The sequence below is a fragment of the Trichomycterus rosablanca genome, chromosome 10 (assembly GCF_030014385.1).
Source record: "Trichomycterus rosablanca isolate fTriRos1 chromosome 10, fTriRos1.hap1, whole genome shotgun sequence".
Lineage (NCBI taxonomy): Eukaryota > Metazoa > Chordata > Actinopteri > Siluriformes > Trichomycteridae > Trichomycterus > Trichomycterus rosablanca.
Window position 1 is genome coordinate 10,194,742 of NC_085997.1, and position 20,224 is coordinate 10,214,965.

Sequence of the window (20,224 nt, forward strand, 5' to 3'; positions counted from 1 at the left end):
GTTTTTCTTACTCTTGCACTACGGCCCTTCCACTATGGCAAGAACTGTTGGAAGTATGTGCAATTTAATTTCACTCTATCTTGCACAAGAAAAGGACCAATAAGTGTATCATCGATTAAACTGGTCCAGAACATGACACGTTCAAGTGCCTTGCTTCATAGGCCGCATAGGAGTAGAATAGCCATTTATAACCCAGCCACTAGCCCATCCATCTGGTCCATATAATCTTGCATGACACTCGTCACTAAATATTGCCTTTGAGAGGTTGGTCTTCATGTGTATTTTTAGCCCTGAACTGTTGTTATCTTAAGCACTTTCATTATATTGGTAAAAACTTTACAGTGTGTTGTTTTACTAAAGTTGTCTTATTTCTCCCAAACCACAGGCTTTAAATATTTTATGCATGATTTTGATTATTTCTTAGTGCTGCTTGTCTGTAATCAAGTTAAGTTATCTCCTGTAGACTTTTACTGAAATTTTCCTACTTACTGACTTTGTCGCACAATTGTGGACAGGCCAGGAATTTTCCTCAATATTGGTTGGGAGATTTTTAATTTCCTCTCAGTCTAGTTGTTCCAAGAGGAACGAAAAGGGAATTTTACAATTACTTGCTTCACTGTATTCGCTGTCATTTTCTACTACATACACCAATCAGCCATTACATTAAAACCACCTCCTGGTTTCTACACACACTGTCCATTTTATCAGCTCCACTTTGTAGTTCTACAACTGTAGTCCATCTGTTTCTCTGCATGCTTTTTTAGCCTGCTTTCACCCTGTTCTTCAATGGTCAGGACCCCCACAGAGTAGGTATTATTATTATTAGGTATATATTTAGGTGGTGGATCATTCTCAACTACCATGGTGGTGGTGTGTTAGTGTGTGTTGTGCTGGTATGAGTGGATCAGACACAGCAGCGCTGCTGGAGTTTTTAAATACCGTGTCCACTCACTGTCCACTTTATTAGACACTCCTGCCTACTTGGTCCACCTTGTAGATGTAAAGTCAGAGACAATCGCTTATCTATTGCTGCTGTTTGAGTTGGTCATCTTCTAGACCTTCATCAGTGGTCACAGGACACTGCCCATGGGGCGCTGTTGGCTGGATATATTTTTGGTTGGTGGACTATTCTCAGTCCAGCAGTGACAGTGAGGTGTTTAAAAACTCTTTCAGTGCTGCTGTGTCTGATCCACTCATACCAGCACAACACACCTCACAGTGACAGTGAGGTGTTTAAAAACTCTTTCAGTGCTGCTGTGTCTGATCCACTCATACCAGCACAACACACCACCACCATGTCATTGTCACTGCAGTGCTGAGAATGATCCACCCCCCAAATAATACCTACTCTGTGGTGGTCCTGACCATTGAAGAACAGGGTGAAATCAGGCTAAAAAAAAGTATGTAGAGAAACAGATGGACTACAGTCAGTAACTGTAGAACTACAAAGTGCTCTATATGGTAAGTGGAGCTGATAAAAAGGACAGTGACTGTAGAAACAAGGAGGAATGTTACGCCCTATCGGTGTATACACACATATACATAATCTTACACTTCCCATACACTTTCCCTCTTACACCCTTACACAGACACACACATACACACAAACACACACACACACAATTTAGTATAAAAGCCCATTACCGTTTTGTAATAAACAGACTGTATTTTGACTTTGAGCACTCTCTTGGTGACGTACATATACGACATCATACGATATATATGTCAGGTGGACTTAAATGGACAATTTTACCTTATATCCTGAGGGATGTATTTGTGTTTTTACTTGTTACAACAAAATATGTAACATGTAATTTACCAATGATGCCACTGTCTCTGCTCTCCAGCGTGGAGGTGGGACTGTTTACAGCTTGTCCTGGAACCTCAGTATGGAGAGTGGAGCAGGGACTGCAGGCCGGAGGAGACGCTGTGCTGCTGGTTAAAGTGGAGCATGGACTCATCCTGCTGCTTAACCCCACTCCCTGCACAAACACCCCACAACTCTCACTTCATATCTTTCATATGTTTATCTCCAATACTACAGGAGTCTTTTGCACAGAAATGTGCATTATTATCATATGTATCAAAAGACAATTTAAAACAAAAAGCACTTTATATTTTAAAGAAAATAAAATTCAACCTAAGCATTCTGGCATAGATCTGGCAGACCTACTGGTACAAATTAATTACTAGATCAGTATATGCACTGCACTGAAAAGATTCCCAGTGTCTCAATGCTTCAACGGTTAAGGACGCCTCCGCCAAAGCAGAGGCGTATGAAGAAAAAATAGCAAAACAAAACAGTCATTTAGAGAAAACACTGAATATTAACACTAAATATAAAAATAAATGTAGTTATGGTTGCAATATTCTAATAAGAAGTAAACTGTTTTAAACCTAAATTTGAAGTCTTCTTCCTGTAAGAACAAAAGGGGCAAATTCTGAATCTAAAATACAGACAGTGGTGTATAAAGTATAAAAGTATCTTAAATACTTTAATACAGTTTACTTTGATAAAATTAAGTCACCTCTTAGAATATTACTTGAGTAAAAGTCTTGAAGTATCTGATGTTTAATGTACTCAAGTATCAAAAGTAATTTTCTGATATTAAATGTGCTTAAGTATTGAAAGTAGAAGTAAAAACTGTTAATAAAAACAGTGGTCAGAATTTTAAAAATATGGAGTATGCTGGATGCTTCTGACACTTTAATTAGGACTGTTCTATTGTCAAATCAGTAAAAAAAGAGCTTTTATATGAACAAACACTTAACTTTGAGTGTGGCACTGCCTACCTGTGTGTCTTCTGTCTCCTCCATGCTGTAGTGCAGCTCTGGAGGGCCCTCACTCATTTTGTCTCCAAGTAGGAAGCCAAGACGAGTCATCAACGTGTTAGAAGCCTCATCCACTGAGGTGGGGGTGGCAAGCTCCTCACCTACAACACAATGCAGAGGCAGATAAGATACAGAGGTGTAAGCCAAGCACCAATCTTGAAATTTTACACAGCAACAAAAACTGGTTATTTTGTGTTTTGTACAGGTCAACCCCATGACCTAATATTTAAGTGCAACTGTCCATGAAAAATGTGTAGGCCAACACAACTAACATAAATATACACAAAAACACACTGAACAACAGTGATAGAAAAAAAGCATTTTAGAGGAAGAGAAAAGTGAGATGGAAAGAGACAATAATGTTCTCCAGAATGCAACAACTCGAAATCTAGTCTAAAGACTTGTGACTTGACTCGGACTCTAGCCTAAAGACTTGTGACATGACTTGGACTCTAGTCTAAAGACTTGTGACTTGACTCATATTTTGTGACTTGTGAACATCTCTGGTAAAAGGTGCCATAATAAGCATAGTCAATGAAGGTACAATTAAAACAAAGCTAAATAGGTTGCCAGCTAACAGGTTAGTCAACTAAATGCCAGTACACTTTCTCATTAATCAGTAATAGAAAAAAAAGTAAGCATGTTAGAGGAAGAGAAAAGTGAGCTAAAAAGGGAGACAATAATGTTCTCTAGAATGCAACAAGCAGCCAAGGGGTGCAAGGGGTGAGAGAGAGAGAAATAAATATCTTAACTAAATCTAATCTAAACTTCCAATCTGTTTATTTGGGTATTTCAAGTAACAGCCTATTTTATACAATTATTAAAGATTGAACCCAAGCTATCCTTAATAATATTACATGCATCTGAGTTTGTGTGTGCCATATTCTGGTCACCATACCTGACTATGATTAATGTCCTTTGTACTTCACAGTAACAGTCTGTCTAAAGATGTATTAGCTTACACTTATCACAGTTACTTGAAACTAGCTTTGTTTTTGTATTAAAAACTTAATTTGCATCATTGTTTTTGAGTTATATATTTATCAGTGGACAATCCTGTTACAATGTATGCACATTAACAGTAGGCAGACTTATTCGACTCTCATAGGCATAGTGACAGAAGTGCTTTAAATATACTACAATACTCAACATTTCTGACCAGCTATGTACATTGTGGTTAGTTGTTTAGCCTTTAATTAATCCAAGCCAAATTGTTAGATGGACTAAGCCTGTTAGCTGCTAAAGAAGTAGTTCATGTTGGTGAAAGCAAAAAGTTTTATGTGATCAAAGACTTTCAGTTTAAACAATTTGTATTTAACAGTGGCTAAACATAGTAAAATGCAGAGATGGGGACTCGTGTCCCACGTCGCACGTAAGTCGCACACACAGCCTCTTCAGACTCGACTCGGACTCGTTTCAAATGACTCAGACTCGACTCATGACTCACTACAGGTTAGTTAACAAATTGCCAGTACACTTTCTCATTAATCAGGGTACACAAGTATGACTGCATTATCATACATAATGTAGTTTTTATCTGTGATTTATTAATCACTAGGCAAATGTTAAAATACAAGAAATGCAATGTTAAGCTCGTTATGTATTCACATAGGTAATAGGCATAGCAGCTAATTGCTGATAAACTTGCATGTTAGTTTCTGCATACAATGACATGCGCTCTTTCTTGAAGTGTCTGTTTTAAATACTAATGAGATTATCATTCATTTTTGTTTTCATTTTTCTTCTTTCAATCTTGTTGTCTCCAGTTTCTTTCCATTGGAATCTTGTCACTAACACTGCCCCCCGCACTGGCCAAGTAGTGCTTAGGATAGTTAGGATAGGACAGGATAGTTCCTGTGCCCCCATCCAACACATGCATAGTTGCCTGCAAATGAGTCTAAGAGAGAACTACATTGTGTCATTGTGTTCAGAAAGACATGTTAGATTCTCCAGTAAATTAATTGCTAGTAAAAGCACATTTGTACACAACTGTACAGCAACAGTGGTTCTTTATGCTTCAGAATGATCCAATTTTTCTTCTCATCTATTTTTGGGTGCTTGTCGATGTGTTTTGGGTCAGTATTCTGTAAAAGACCCATGACCTGCAACTGAGACACAGGGCTGTATGTTCCGCTACAAATACCTAAAGTCTTCTAACTCTAGTGTGCCTTGCACAGATTTAAGAAGCCCAGTGGATGAGGCAGCAAAACAACCTAAAGCCTTCACGAGTACTAAAAGTTGTATAGGCCATTTACACTCCAAAACTGGCTAATGTCACACACCCAGGCTTAGTTTAGTAATTCACCAGAATGCACACTCATGCATGCTCAAACCTGAAGGACTAGTAAAAATGTATGATAAATCATACAAAGAATTAATTTGATGTAAGTTTATGTTTTAAACACTGTATTTATTTGCTTGAACTTTTCTAATAAACACTGCTTTATTTAAAGAGATTTGCAGATTATTGTACTCATAAATAAGTACATAAAGGGGCACCCATTAGCATAATAATTTATTTTACATCCTCATTTCAGAATTATTTAATTCTACAGACATTCTTTTTGTTTGAGATTAGGTCTGAATAGGGTGCTGGAGTAATTACATTCATTGAGGCGAAACAAGTATTCAGCCACTTCTGTTTATGTTACTAAATATTTTTAGTGCATGTATTTGCCTAAATTTACTGTTGGGCCCTTAAGCAAAGCTCTTAACCCTCAATTGCTTAGATTGGATACTGTTAGTCTGTCACACTTGTAAGTCGCTTTGGATAAAAGTGTCTGCTAAATACTAACAATGTATATGTTTTCAAACTCTGTAACGACAAAGGAAGCTAAGAACAGGAAAGCTATCTCTATTTCCAAAAATAGGGAACATAATGACCCAAACACAGTAGGAACAACAGCTGCACTTGAACAAAATGCAGTGAAGTATCTTGTTATAACCCACGAAAAATGCAAAGATACATACATCTGAAATTTGCTCAAATTAGGACACTCTTTTACTTGCTTACTTACTTACTTCTTTTACTTCAAACCAACACCATGTCCTGAACTAGAACAGACATCCAACAACATTACCTAACATATAATACATGTATCAAAGCAGTGCAAGTCAAACTCTAAATAGCTAACTTGCCCACACATTTGGTGAATTCGCGTGAGGCCAGTATTCACGCGCGAACAGCCACAAACTGATCTCCATGCTCCCTCACTTTCAGGCGCCTTGGGCTTCTAACCAGGGTTCTTGCACAGCATCAAAGACCCCACCCACTTTCAGTCCAGTCTTTTCCACCTGGCAGACTTTAATGGCCAATTTTGTCTGCTTTAGGCATTGCCAATTATGCCAGCTAGGGGGCACCCAGTCAACTGGTTTGAACTCGGGGAGTTTAATATCCCAGTGCTGGTATGCTTGCGGATTATCCCGCTGTGCCACCTGGGCGCCCTGGTAGGGAAATCTTTTACACATTGTCCATGGTGCAATGCAATCTCCTCTCTCAGCTTTTGTGACAGCTCCTTGGTTTTCACCCTGGTTGAAACACTTGAATCACTGGGTAGCGTTTATATAATAGTCAAGTCAAGTAAAATTTATTTATATAGTGCTTTTTAAAAATAGACATTGTCTCAAAGCAACTTTACAGAATCCAGGACCAACAGATACAAAAGATACAAATACATCACAACTAAAGCATTTTAAAGGTCATTACTAAGTTCCCAATAGTTTAATCATGTTTTAACCCAACTTTAGGTCATTCAAACTAGCAGAAGGTTTATAATATAGTACACTGATCAGTCTTAACATTAGAACCACCTCCTTGTTTCTACACTCACTGTCTATTTTATTAGCTCCACTTACCATATAGGAGCACATTGTAGTTCTACATTTACTGACTGCAGTCCATCTGTTTTTTACATATCTTTTTAGCCCGCGTTCACCCTGTTCTTCAATTGTCAGGACCCCCACAGGACCACTACAGAGTAGGTAATATTTAGGTGGTGGATGATTCTCAGCACTGCAGTGACAATGACATGGTGGTGGTGTGTTAGTAAGTGTTGTGCTGGTATAAGTGGATCAGACACAGCAGCGCTGCTGAAGTTTTTAAATACCATGTCCATTCACTGTCCACTCTATTAGACACTCCTACCTAGTTGGTCCACCCTGTAGATGTAAAGTCAGAGACGATCGCTCATCTAGAGACGATGCTGTTGTTTGAGTTGGTCATTCTAGACCTTCATCAGTGGTCACAGGACGCTGCCCATGGGACGCTGTTGGCTGAATGTTTTTGGTTGGTGGACTATTGTCAGACCAGCAGTGACAGTAAGGTGTTTAAACTCCAGCAGAGCTGCTGTGTCTGATCCTCTCATACCAGCACAACACACACTAACACACCACCACCTTGTCAGTATCACTGCACTGCTGAGAATGATCCACCACCCAAATAATACCTGCTCTGTGGTGTTCCTGTGGGGGTTCTGACCATTGAAGAATAGCATAAAAGGGGGCTAACAAAGCATGCAGAGAAACAGATGGACTACAGTCAGTAATTGTAGAACTACAAAGTGCTTCTATATGGTAAGTGGAGCTGATAAAATGGACAGTGTGTGTAAAAACAAGGAGGTGGTTTTAGTGGTTTTAGTGGTTTTAACGAGGGCCAGTGATAGCTCAGTGGTTAAGGTACTGGACTAGTAAACAGAAGGTTGCCGGTTCAAGCCCCGCCACCACCAAGTTGCCACTGTTGGGTCCCTGAGCAAGGCCCTTAACCCTCAATTGCTCATTGTGTTCCGCTCACTGTGTAAGTCGCTTTGGATAAAAGCGTCTGCTAAATGCTGAAAATGTAAATGTTATGGCTGATCAGTGTATATGTGTTAAATAATTTTGACATGATAGTATTAACAAAATGTCCTTCTATTTTAATTATAATTTATTTATTTTTGTTAATTTGGTGTTAAAATCTAGCTCTGTATATTTTCTTTGGGGGAGGGGGGGGGTGAATATTTCTGATTTGCAAACCATGATATGCTGAACCCTTTTACCTCGATAAATAAAAAATATTGTTTAAAAACTGTTTTGAGTTTCTAGTTTGTTTCTTTCCTCTTATACTACATTTTACATGAGGATCTGAAACTATTTACTTTCAATATATGCACATATACAAAAAAAACAAGAATGCAATAGAAAATTAATTATCAATTAAAAGAGTGAAAAAGTGTTTGGAAAGACACAGTGTATGTGCACCAGGATTTAGATAAAAACAGATGGTAGGTTGTTTTGTCTGTGCATTTTAGGTGTATTGTATGTATAGCGCTTCTCAGTGCCTACGCTCTTTCCTAAAATAAACAATATTACAAAATAAGTACAGACACACACACATGTACTAACTTATACATAAGCACCAAAGGTATATGTGCACATATCTCTACAGTTTTCTGGCTTACACAAAAACGCAAATACACACACACACACACACACACACACACACAATTTCAATTTTATTGTCCAGGGCTATTTTAAAAAACTCTTTCTATTTGAAACTGACTGATATGACTAACAACGTGCTCTTATGAGCTTATGAGAAAGAATGGAACTGAGAAAAGTGCACATTAAATTACTGAACAGCGTTCCATATGGACATGTCACTGAAGTGACCTATGATCCCCACTGTGAAAGAGAAATATGAAGAGAAAGCAGAAACACCTCTGTTTTTCTCCCTCCATGCCTCCTGCCATCCTCATCCTCACATTTATGCACCATGAGAAAGGAAGACAGATGGTTGCTATGGCAACAATAGAGAGGGTGCTGTTTCCTGTGCTGGATCGCCTCTCCCTCCATGTGTGGGGGTGGGTGGATGTTGTGAGAGCGAGCATGCCAAACCCAGTGTGAGTGAATATCAGGTGGGACATCAGCACTGAGACCCAAGCAGCAAATCGAAAAAAGGAGCTTACAGAGGAACTCCACACCTACAGAAAACAATGCTGCAGGGCTAAGGGACACTGAAAGAGTGAGAGAGAAAAGAGAGAAAAAAGGCAGAAGACAGAGTGGGTGCACAGAGTGGCATCTTTAATGGTCTGGCACCTCTATAGGCAGGTGCCTAAAAAAGAAAAAAGCTATGCTGCCTTTCAAAATGATTTTTTTGTTCTATTTTATTTATGCATTTTCTCCCATTTTTCCCCCATTGTGGCATAGTCAATTTGTCTTCCGCTGCTGGGGGATTCCTGATTGCAGTCGAGGTGGGTATATTGCTGCTCACGCCTCCTCAGACCTTGCCACATGTATAAATGGGTGTGGTATGAGTGCTACGTAAAGAAAGCATGACCGCATGGATAAGCCTGCTCCAAGCAGACATAGTTTTTTAAACTTAACTCTCAATATTTAACGACATTTCCCGGTATTGAGTGGTTTCAATATGTGTAAATCAGTTGGCTGATAAATAAACAGCAGTGCAGCATATAGCGTACAAGCTGAAGAATTCAACATGACAAACCAACAAACCAAGTAACAATTTTACACATCTGCAATATGCTGTCAAAAGCAGGATAAGTACTAAAACATTTTAACATTACGCTTTATTTTTTGTTAACCCTATAATTAGAAAAACTGCTACTTGTATTTTAAAGCACAAAAACAATTTTTTTTTCTCATAACTTAAAATAATTCTATTTGGGTGAAGATACGAGGCATCAAATATTTAAAATTATAGCTAGCACAACTGTGAGGTAACAATCAGCATGTGTAAATGAACAGTGTTATTTGGTAACAACAAAAAGTAAATATTTTAACAGTGAAAAAAATTCTGATTAAATCCTGATTCTGTTAGCTTAAGTAATGATTCTTTTTAAAATAGTTCATCTGGCGGTTTCTCATTTACCAATCCCTTACTGGATTTTTATTAAAGATTATAATATCATGATGTATCTAATTAAAAAAAGACATCTGTGTCAAACTCAAATCATTAAATAAAACCTGTTATTAAATAAAAAAAAACACAAGAATGATATCAACACGAGTATTAGACCTGTGCGAATGTATTTAACTTGTTAACCAAATGTATTTTAGTTTTAACTGATTACAACCAAGCTGGATATCAGCCAGTCCAGTAGAATATAAATGTTATTACAACCCCAAATAATAAAAAAACAAAGTTTCTTACATTTACTTTGACTTTTATTTGATTGCAGACAGGATGAACCTGAGATATTTCATGTTTGATATTTCATGTTTGATATTTCATTTCTGAGATATTTCATGTTTTGTCTGCTCAACTTCATTTCATTTATTAGTAAACCTTCATTCCTGCATTTCAGGCCTGCAACACATTCCAAAAAGTGTTGGGACGGTGAAGCATTTACCACTTTGTAATGTTGCAATTCCTTTTCACCACACTTAAAAGACGTTTTGGCCCCGAGGATATCAAGTGATTTAGTGTTTCAGCTTTTATTTTGTCTCATTCTTCCTGCAAACACGTCTTAAGATGTGCAACAGTACGGGGTCGCATTTTTCATTTCAAAATTCTCTGTTGGGGACAGGTCAGGACTGCAACCCGTACCCTCTTCTTCCGCAGCCATGACTTTGTAATGTGTGCATCATGTGGTTTTGCATTGTCTTGTTGAAAAATACATGGACGTCCCTGGAAAAGATGACGTCTTAAAGGCAGCATATGTTGCTCTAAGATCTCAATGTACTTTTCTGCATTAATGCTGCCATCACAGAAGTGTAAATGACCTTTGCCAAGGGCACTGACATGACCCCATACAATGACAGACCCTGGCTTTTGGACTTGTTGCTGATAACAGTCTGGATGGTCCTTTTCGTCTTTGGTCCGGAGCACACGGCGTCCATTTTTTCCAAAAAAGACCTGGAATGCTGATTCATCTGACCACAATACACGTTTCCACTGTGTGATGGTCCATCCTAGATGCCTCTGAGCCCAGAGAATTCGACACAGCTTCTGGACATGGTTAACATAAGGCTTCTTTTTTGCACAGTAAACTTTTAAGTGGCATTTGTGCATCTAACTCCGTATTGTAGTGCTTGACAAGGGTTTGCCAAGGTAATCCTTTGCCCATGTGGTTATATCAGCTATTGTTGAGTGGCGGTTCTTGATGCAGTGCCGCCTGAGGGATCGAAGATCACAAACGTTCAGCTTAAGATTGCAACTTTGGCCTTTACACACTGAAATTCCTCCTGATTCCTTGAATCGTTTAATGATATTATGTACTGTAAAGGGAGAAATATGCAAATCCCTTCCAATCTTTCTTTGAGGTTCATTTGTAGATGAACATTTGTAGACAAACTGGAAATCCCCTGATCATCTTTGATCATTAAAGAGTCAGCCTTTCCTGAAAGCTGCTTTTGTACCAAACCACGATTACAATCAACTGTTGACATCACCTCACCATCACCTTTTTTCACCTCATTACAAGCTCTAAATTGCCCCTGTCCCAACTTTTTTTGGAATGTGTTGCAGGCCTGAAATGCAGGAATAAAGGTTTATTAATAAATGAAAGTTGAGCAGATAAAACATGAAATATACTGGGTTCAAACTGTCTGCAATCAAATAAAAGTCAAAGTAAATGTAAGGAACACTGCATTTTTATTTTATTAGCATTTTCCATACAGTCCCAACTTTTTCTGATTTGGGGTTGTATTTTAAAATGTACTACTGAAGTCAAACATGTGCAGCAACACTAAACCACAATGTAAAGACATTTGAAATATGCTTAAATTATATGAATCTGAAAAGGGGTCACCATCTGAGTGCTACCAACTGCGAAAACTTTATAATTTTATTAGTGTGCTAACAGGGAAAAAAAACTAAACTTTTTTTTTTTACAGGTAATCTGGGTGATTGATATATCAGTAGTAACCTGCACCCTGTTGATTGTTAATTCACTCCAGATGGAGGTATTGCTATTTATCACAGTTTCATCCTCTCGGATTTACAAGCTTCTTTGTTGGAAAATCTGCTTTTCTTTTAAAATGATGATGCTGGGCTCAGTCTAGACTATGCTGTTAATCTACACATGCTGATTGCTACCGCACAGTTTTGCTAACTAAAATTTTAAATCTTTACTTAAGTTATGTGCAACTAAAAGAACAGCGTGGGAGAAAATGATTGTGTTTTAAGCAAAACAACTCAGTTTATTTCTGGTAAATAAGTTAAAAATAGATTTATAATAACTCATTTTCAAGAAAAGCTTAAAGCTTTATGTAGTCAATCAGTTTTCAATAATTGCTGATTAAATACACTGATCAGCCATAACATTAAAACCACCTCCTTGTTTCTACACTCACTGTCTATTTTATCGGCGTCACTTACCATACAGAAGCACTGTGTAGTTCTACAATTACTGACTGTAGTCCATCTGTTTCTCTGCATGCTTTGTTAGCCCCCTGTCATGCTGTTCTTCAATGGTCAGGACTCTCCCAGGACCACTACAGAGTAGGTATTATTTGGGTGGTGGATTATTCTCAGCACTGCAGTGAAACTGACATGGTGGTGGTGTATTAGTGTGTGTTGTGCTGGTATGAGTGGATAAGACACAGCAGCGCTGATGGAGTTTTTAAACACCTCACTGTCCCTGCTGGACTGAGAATAGTCCACCAACCAAAAATATACAGCCAACAGCGCCCCATAGGCAGCGTCCTGTGACCACTGATGAAGGTCTAGAAGATGACCAACTCAAACAGCAGCAATAGATGAGCGATCATCTCTGACTTTACATCTACAAGGTGAACCACTAGGTAGGAGTGTCTAATAGAGTGGACAGTGAGTGGAAACAGTATTTAAAAACTCCAGCAGCGCTGCTGTGTCTGATTCACTCATACCAGCACAACACACACTAACACACCACCCCCATATGTCAGTGTCACTGCAGTGCTGAGAATGATCCACCACCCAAATTATACCTGCTCTGTGGTGGTCCTGTGGAGGTCCTGACCATTGAAGAACAGGGTGAAAGCAGGCTAAAAAAGCAGGTAGGGAAACAGATGGACTACAGTCAGTAATTGTAGGAGGTGGTTTTAATGTTATGGTTGATCAGTGTATAAAGCAAGTAAACAGAATTTAAGTTAAAAAAAGCAAGACAATACAACATAGAGAATGAAGTAGAACAAATTAAGAAAAGTAATTAAAATAAACATAAATAGTAATAAGAGAGACAGAAGAAGAGAGATAAAGTGCGAGAGGAAGGCATCTTTGCTGGTTGGCTGACTCACGAGTGTAAATGAAGCCAGTTATTACTTGACTGTCTCGCACATAGGAATTTAAATTTATGAATATTACAGCCACTTAATCATCAATTAAATACCATGCTGCCAGTCAAATTTTTTTTTTAGAAAAATTAAGTGGAATAATATTATGTATTACATTATTTTGTATGTTCACTTACCTTTTTCTTTCTAAGCACTCTGCATTGCTTCATAATTTTAAACCGAAAGAGTGTTGTTATTGAAGTACAAGTGTATTGGCATTTTATGTGACCAAGTGTGTGTGTGTGTGTTTGTAAGCCAGGATCTGATGTCCATAAAACTGCATTTTGCTAATACAAGTTTAATATAGGCCAGTCATGCGCAGTGTAACATACGTCACTATTTTTCTGAATTGCAATGTTCTTTGTGTTCAAAACAACTACAGAGGTCAATGTTTCTACAAACATTGTCCAGTTTATCGGCTTCACTTACCATATAGGAGCACTTTGTAGTTCTACAGTTACTGACTGTAGTCCATCTGTTTCTCTGCATACTTTGTTAGCCCCCTTTCATGCTGTTCTTCAATGGTCAGGACCCCCACAGGACCACCACAGAGTAGGTATTATTTGGGTGGTGGATCATTCTCAGCACTGCAGTGACACTGACGTGGTGGTGTGTTAGTGTGTGTTGTTCTGGTATGAGTGGATCAGACACAGCAGCGCTGCTGGAGTTTTTAAACACCTAACTGTCCCTGCTGGACTGAGAATAGTCCACCAACCAAAAACATGATCTACCACCTAAATAATACCTGCTCTGTGGTGGTCCTGTGGGGGTCCTGACCATTGAAGAACAGGGTGAAAGCAGGCTAGAAAAGTATGTAGAGAAACAGATGGACTACAGTCAGTAATTGTAGAACTACGAAGTGCTTCTATATGATAAGTGGAGCTGATAAAATGGACAGTGTGTGTAGAAACAAGGAGGTGGTTTTAATGTTATGGTTGATCAGTGTATATAACACAGTAGTAGAGTACATTTTTGATTTTATTTTTTTAAAGTTAAAAAAATTATCATGGTATAACAATTTTTACTTTGTGCACCGACCAACCTCTTTAATTAATTAATTAGAAGTTAAATTTGTATATTTATAATAAACTTTTATTTTAGTTATGACTACAGTCCTAACCCTAGCTGCTGTGCATTAGCTGCCTATTAATATAAAAGCTGTGCTCTGTTGTGGTACCACACTAATTGCTTGGGAAAAAAGAATTTGAGATATGTACAATGCCTAAACCATAAACATTCTAGATTTGCATTAGTGCTAATCTATTTACATTAAATGTTAATAAGCTAGGGCTGAATTGGATAAGCCAATATGGTACGTATAATCAGCTAACAACATAAATAAGCTTGTTGCAAAACCATACTTTTACAGGTGTGGGTTAAAAAGGGGCAATGGTAAAATAAATATCGAGTGAGAATAAGGCTCAAACCACCAAACTGTGACAACCAAGTTCTCAGAAAAAAAGTAAAGAAAGGAAACCCATAGAAAACCATGGCAATAAAACAAGCAGCCACTCTACTGACTCACACAGCCCTCAATAAGTGTGGATCAATTGTGTGGCCAGCTCCACAAAAGACCATCACACCGCCTCTGGAGACAACTGTCGTAATGACGAAAATTCAAGAGTTCAAGTACCGGTGCCAGCAGAACACCAGGCTTTAATCACGCTTTCAGAAAAAAAAGCAGTTTGCCAACAGAGGAGTTACCACTGCCTAGCACCAAAAACATAATTTAAACTTACATTTCTCCGCTTGGATTAAGTTAACACTCAGCGAGGCATTAAGAGAAATTGGCATGTCAATCATTTGCGCCTCCACGCCACCTCTGCAGGCCATAGAAACAGACAGACGGGCATGATTCTGTAACACGTGCCTCTGCAAATCTCTATAGCAGACAGGCCAATTACAAAAAGCAAACCAAATAAATGAATGTGAATATTTATTAAATTTTTATTCTGGTGCTCAGCTTTTGTAATATTATGAAACCGAATTAAGATTTTATATTAAACTGCAGACATACACACAAACACATTCACATCTTAACACACACACACACATCTAAACCAATTAACCTGACTGCATGTCTTTGGACTGTAGGAGAAAACTGGAGCTAATGGAGAAAACCCACACAGAAACGGGGAGAACATACAAACTCCACAAAGAAAGGACCCATTTTTTCCAAACCGAGTACAAGTACAAGTACATGCATTTTTGTACTTGCCGATACCGATACCGATACCAATACCTATTTAGAATACCGTTTTTTTTTTAAACAAAAACACACGTGAGAAGTGACGAGAAGTTTAATGATACCACGTCCAAAAATGCACGTCAACAAGTAGCGAGTGATCAAAGTGTTTGTGCACTGATGTGATGAAATCAAGGAGGAAAAATAAATGAATCTGAGTGGATTTGGCAACACGAATAGCATGGATTGTTCTGTAGTGAGTTGCAGGCTAATAAATATTTTTGCAATGTTGGTGTTTTGTTGTTATGTTTCGTAGAGAACGATCAAGTCAGAAATACTGTAAAACGTGTGTGCGCCGGTGTATTACCCCCTGTCCCACCTGTTTAGATAGATAGATAGATACTTTATTAATCCCGAAGGAAATTGAGGAGACCTTAGTTTACACTCCTCTCCTGCGTTTCCCCTCACACCGTATCCTGCGTTCTCACTCATTCCCAGTCGCACATCTCAGATCAGATATCTGACGTGCTAGAAAACTCGATCCGGTCGCCGAGCGAAAATCAGGGCAAAAATCGTGTAGTGTGAACTAAGCATAACGCAGCAACGTGCACTAGGCACACGGTATCGGATGTTTAGTATCGGAGCCTCGTTTGCGAGTACGAGTGCAAGTTAATGAGCGCGGTATCGGGCAAATACCCAATACCAGTATCGGTACTCATGCATCTCTATTCCTAGCTAATGAATTTACTGCTAAAGCAAGCAGACAGTCAAAAGGCAAAAGTATTTGCTTTTCACCTATTTTTTTCTGTCTTTGCTAATTTGTCACATTGATATGTTTTAGATCTTTCAACTAATTTTAATAATTACTTATACATAGATTATATTACATTATTATATGCGCTGCTCAAAAAATTAAGGGAACTCTCAAATGATACATCCAATCTCAATGGAAGAAAGATTCAAGTTGCAAGTCTTGGCAACCTTTTGAGCAGTATATACAATTTAAGATGAAAACATGAGTAAACACAAAATTTAGCTTTTAAATGCTTCAATTCCATTTATTGAAATTAAAGATACACTTATTCATTTTTCAGTAACATCCATGTGTAAAAATTATTGCCTCTACATATAATCAAATGTTTGCGATAACTTGTGATGTTGTAATGTTGCTGTTGAGGAATTTTGGCCCACTCTTCTTTGCAGAATTGTTTTACTTCTGCAACATTGGATGGTTTTCTGGCATGAGCTGCCCATTTATAAGGTCTTGCCACAGCATCTCAATGGGATTCAAGTGAGGACTTGCCACTCCGAAACCCTAATTTGATTGTAACCATTCAGAGGGTGGCTTGTGTGCTTCAGTCAACGCTGCATGTGCTCTTGACCTTTAGATCTTAAACTGACTCCAGATGTTCTCACAGAAAGCAGAATTCATGGTTCTATAAGTTACGACAAGTTGTCCAGTTCATGCAGAAGCAAATCAGCCCCAGGCTATTGGTATCTTCTTATGATGGAATGCAGTGTTAGCTTCATGACAGATTTAACACGACCCATGTCATTTAAAAAGTTCCAGTTTGACATATTAGTTCACAGAATACTATCCCAAATGTTTTGGGGGTCATCTAGATGTTTTGGCAAATGCAAGACAGGGCTTTGTGTTCTTATTGGTGGTTTGCACCTTTAATCCAGTAGTACTTCAGATGTTCGTCTGGGTTCTTCCAAGAAGCACCTCACTGTTCCAAGCTGTGTCCATTTGTCTATAATGACTCTCACTGTGGTTCGCTGAAGTTCTAGTGGCTTAGCAATTGTTTTGTAATTCTTTCCAGACTGGTAGATTTCAATGACTTTGTCTGCTTTACATTGCCAGACAGGTTCTATTTAAGTTAGGTCTGGCTGTAATCATGCCTGGGTGTGACTAGTCAAATTAAACTTATAAAACGGATAGTTCCGGTCCTAAAATCTGATTGGCTGAGCCACGTTCGAAGCCGTTGTAAAATCCCCGATATACGCACACCTATGACCACCTCACATCATTCCATATTAATACGCCACTGAAAAGAAAAAGTGAATGTTATGTTCGCATTCATGTTGCCTAGCAACACTGTTAACGAACTACCTGGGGTCACAGAAGAATGCTTTTTGTAACTGTTTTTGTAAATAAAAACATTTATAAATTGAACATTGTTGTATTTTATTATATTTTATGTTGACCGCTATTTTATAAAAGCAATAAGCCACTCGAGACCGTGTGTTATTGCTATGATTTTATCACGGGGAAAGACGTTTTTGGCACTCCGCTTTGCGTCGTGCCAAAACATCCTTCCCCATGATAAAATCGCAGTAACGCACGGTCTCTCGTGGCTTATTGCTTTATTAAATGTTAATTTAAGTTAGTTGATTTAGAAGCTGAGGGTGCTATTACTTTTTCACATTGGGCCAGGTAAGGCTGAACAGCATTTTTTCTTCAATAAATGAAAATCAATTTTTAAAAAAACATGAGTTTATAGTTTATTTGGGTTATTTTTGGCTAATATTAAAAGTAGCTCAATGTTCTCATGCATATAAATGTAACATATGCAAAACTAGAAAAAACTGGAAAAAGACCAAATAATTTTTTACAGCACAAAAACAAAGACAAAAAAAGACTGGAGGTACCGATAAATAGAACTGAGGTGCTTGAGGGGCACAGCAGTCTAATGTGCTAGCCCATCATCACTTACGAGTCTCAGAGTCTAAGTCCACATCTCTGTTATGCGCCTGGAATGGCTGCTCTATAGGAACAACTGAAGAAATACAGCTTTTACTTTTTTAGCCTGCTTTCACCCTTTTCTTCAATGGTCAGGACCCCCACAGGACCACCACAGAGCAGGTATTATTTAGGTGGTGGATCATTCTCAGCACTGCAGTGACACTGACATGGTGGTGGTGTGTTAGTGTGTGTTGTGCTGGTATGAGTGGATCAGACACAGCAGCGCTAATTGAGTTTTTAAATACCGTGTCCACTCACTGACCACTCTATTAGACACTCCTAACTAGTTGGTTCACCTTGTAAATGTAAAGTCAGAGATGATCGCTCATCTATTGCTTCTGTTTGAGTTGGTCATCTTCTAGACCTTCATCAGTGGTCGCAGGACGCTGCCCATGGGGCACTGTTGGTTGGATATATTTTTGGTTGGTGAACTATTCTCAGTCCAGCAGTGACAGTGAAGTGTTTAAAAACTCCATCAGTGCTGCTGTGTCTTATCCACTCATACCAGCACAACACACACTAACACACCACCACCATGTCAGTGTCACTGCAGTGCTGAGAATGATCCACCACCCAAATAATACCTACTCTGTGGTGGTCCTGACCATTGAAGAACAGCATGAAAGGGGGCTAACAAAGCATGCAGAGAAATAGATGGACTACAGTCAGTAACTGTAAAACTACAAAATACTTCTATATGGTAAGTGGAGCTGATAAGATGGACAGTGAATGTAGAAACAAGGAGGTGGTTTTAATGTTATGGCTGATAGGTGTACATTGCTAAAAAGAAAGAGGATCATGACTATTGTGGGACCCTTCAGCTTTAAATGTAAATGTAAAATGATCCTTTTAGATAAGAGAATTGTTTAGATAAAATTATAGCTGCTGTTGAATACCTTTATGCAACACACACACACAGACACTGTGTGCAATGTATCGAGCACAGCAAGCTCAATGTGATGTGCAGATCACCATGGTAACCTGAGCATGAACACCAACAGGTCTTTGTGTACCTTCCCCCAGATATATATTTGTTATGAGGGTTAGTATTAATAAAGGACCCACACACTTATTTGATTTAAGATTTGTTTATTTTCTGGACTTTTTGTTCACTCACATGTTTACACTGCAGCTATAATTAGGTGCATATATTAAAAATGTATATGTGGTGTAGATGTACTTTCTGGCAATGCAACTACTGACTGTAGCCCCTCTGTTGCTCTGTATACCGTCACCCCCTTTACTTCAATGATCATTCAAAAGGGACCCACATATGACCCCCACTGAGCAAATGTTATTTGGGTGGAGAACCAATCTGAACATAAGACGATAAAACAATAATGATCTACTCTGTGTTTAGAAAAGTGTCCACTGATAAAAGACTAAAGGCCATTTAACACAATGTGAAAATAGATTGACTCCTACTGGTTACTGATTACATATTAATTGAAGTTTTTTACACAGTAGATAGGCCAACTGATAAAGTTCATGCTGTGCTGTTTACAGAGGTTCACAGGAACTTAAAACTTAGTTGTAAAGCATTATGATCCAAAACATTTTAGCACACTTAAATGTAATGCAAGTGCACCAAATACATTCTACTTAAACTAGATATACTATATCTCTTCTTGGGAGTTTAATTAGCAACTCAGCAGAACACCAAAATGCCAAGAAGAACATGTGATTACTAATAACAATGCTAGCATTTGGTTAGGGTTTAATTATTCAGCACATGTAACAGGAGGTAGGATAAAGTTAATCATTTTGTTCATTACACTACTGCAGTTAGGGATTGGACATATTACATATTCCTACTTGAGTAGTATTAAAATATTCTTGTATTTAGCCTTTACAAAAAATTTAACAAAATGAAAAGTTTACTTGGGTGTCTTTGGGTTAGCATCTGAATTATTTGGGTGGCAAACAATAAAAATGCTGCTTTTCCTTAATATGGTAAGTAAACAAGGGCATAGTTGAATTTTGTAAAATAAAACTTATCATGTCAGCCCTTTTTTTTATACCTTCCCAGCAGGCCAGCTACTTTATGTCCACTTTCTGCAGCAGGCTGTTGATATTTTTCAGGCATTTCTTTTTATGCTTTATCAGTTTTCAATATCTTCGTCAGCTTTTACGTGTCAATTCCCTTTTTAGATGAGGGTCTTTAGCCACAAGGTTGTGCTAATTTGGTGAAGGGTTTATTCTTAAACTTT

At 38.2% G+C, this 20,224-nt stretch overlaps 1 protein-coding gene across 1 annotated transcript in view; it reads right to left on the bottom strand.

Annotated features, from left to right (window-relative positions):
* Positions 1–20,224, bottom strand: part of tanc2b (tetratricopeptide repeat, ankyrin repeat and coiled-coil containing 2b) — a 149,422-nt gene that overhangs the window by 57,867 nt on the left and 71,331 nt on the right. Inside the window, exons 5-6 of the mRNA XM_063002824.1 lie at positions 2,794–2,933; positions 1,820–1,982 (exon numbers count right to left, since the gene is read on the bottom strand). Coding sequence (XP_062858894.1) covers positions 1,820–1,982; positions 2,794–2,933 — 303 coding nt within the window. The remainder of the gene's footprint in view (positions 1–1,819; positions 1,983–2,793; positions 2,934–20,224) is intronic.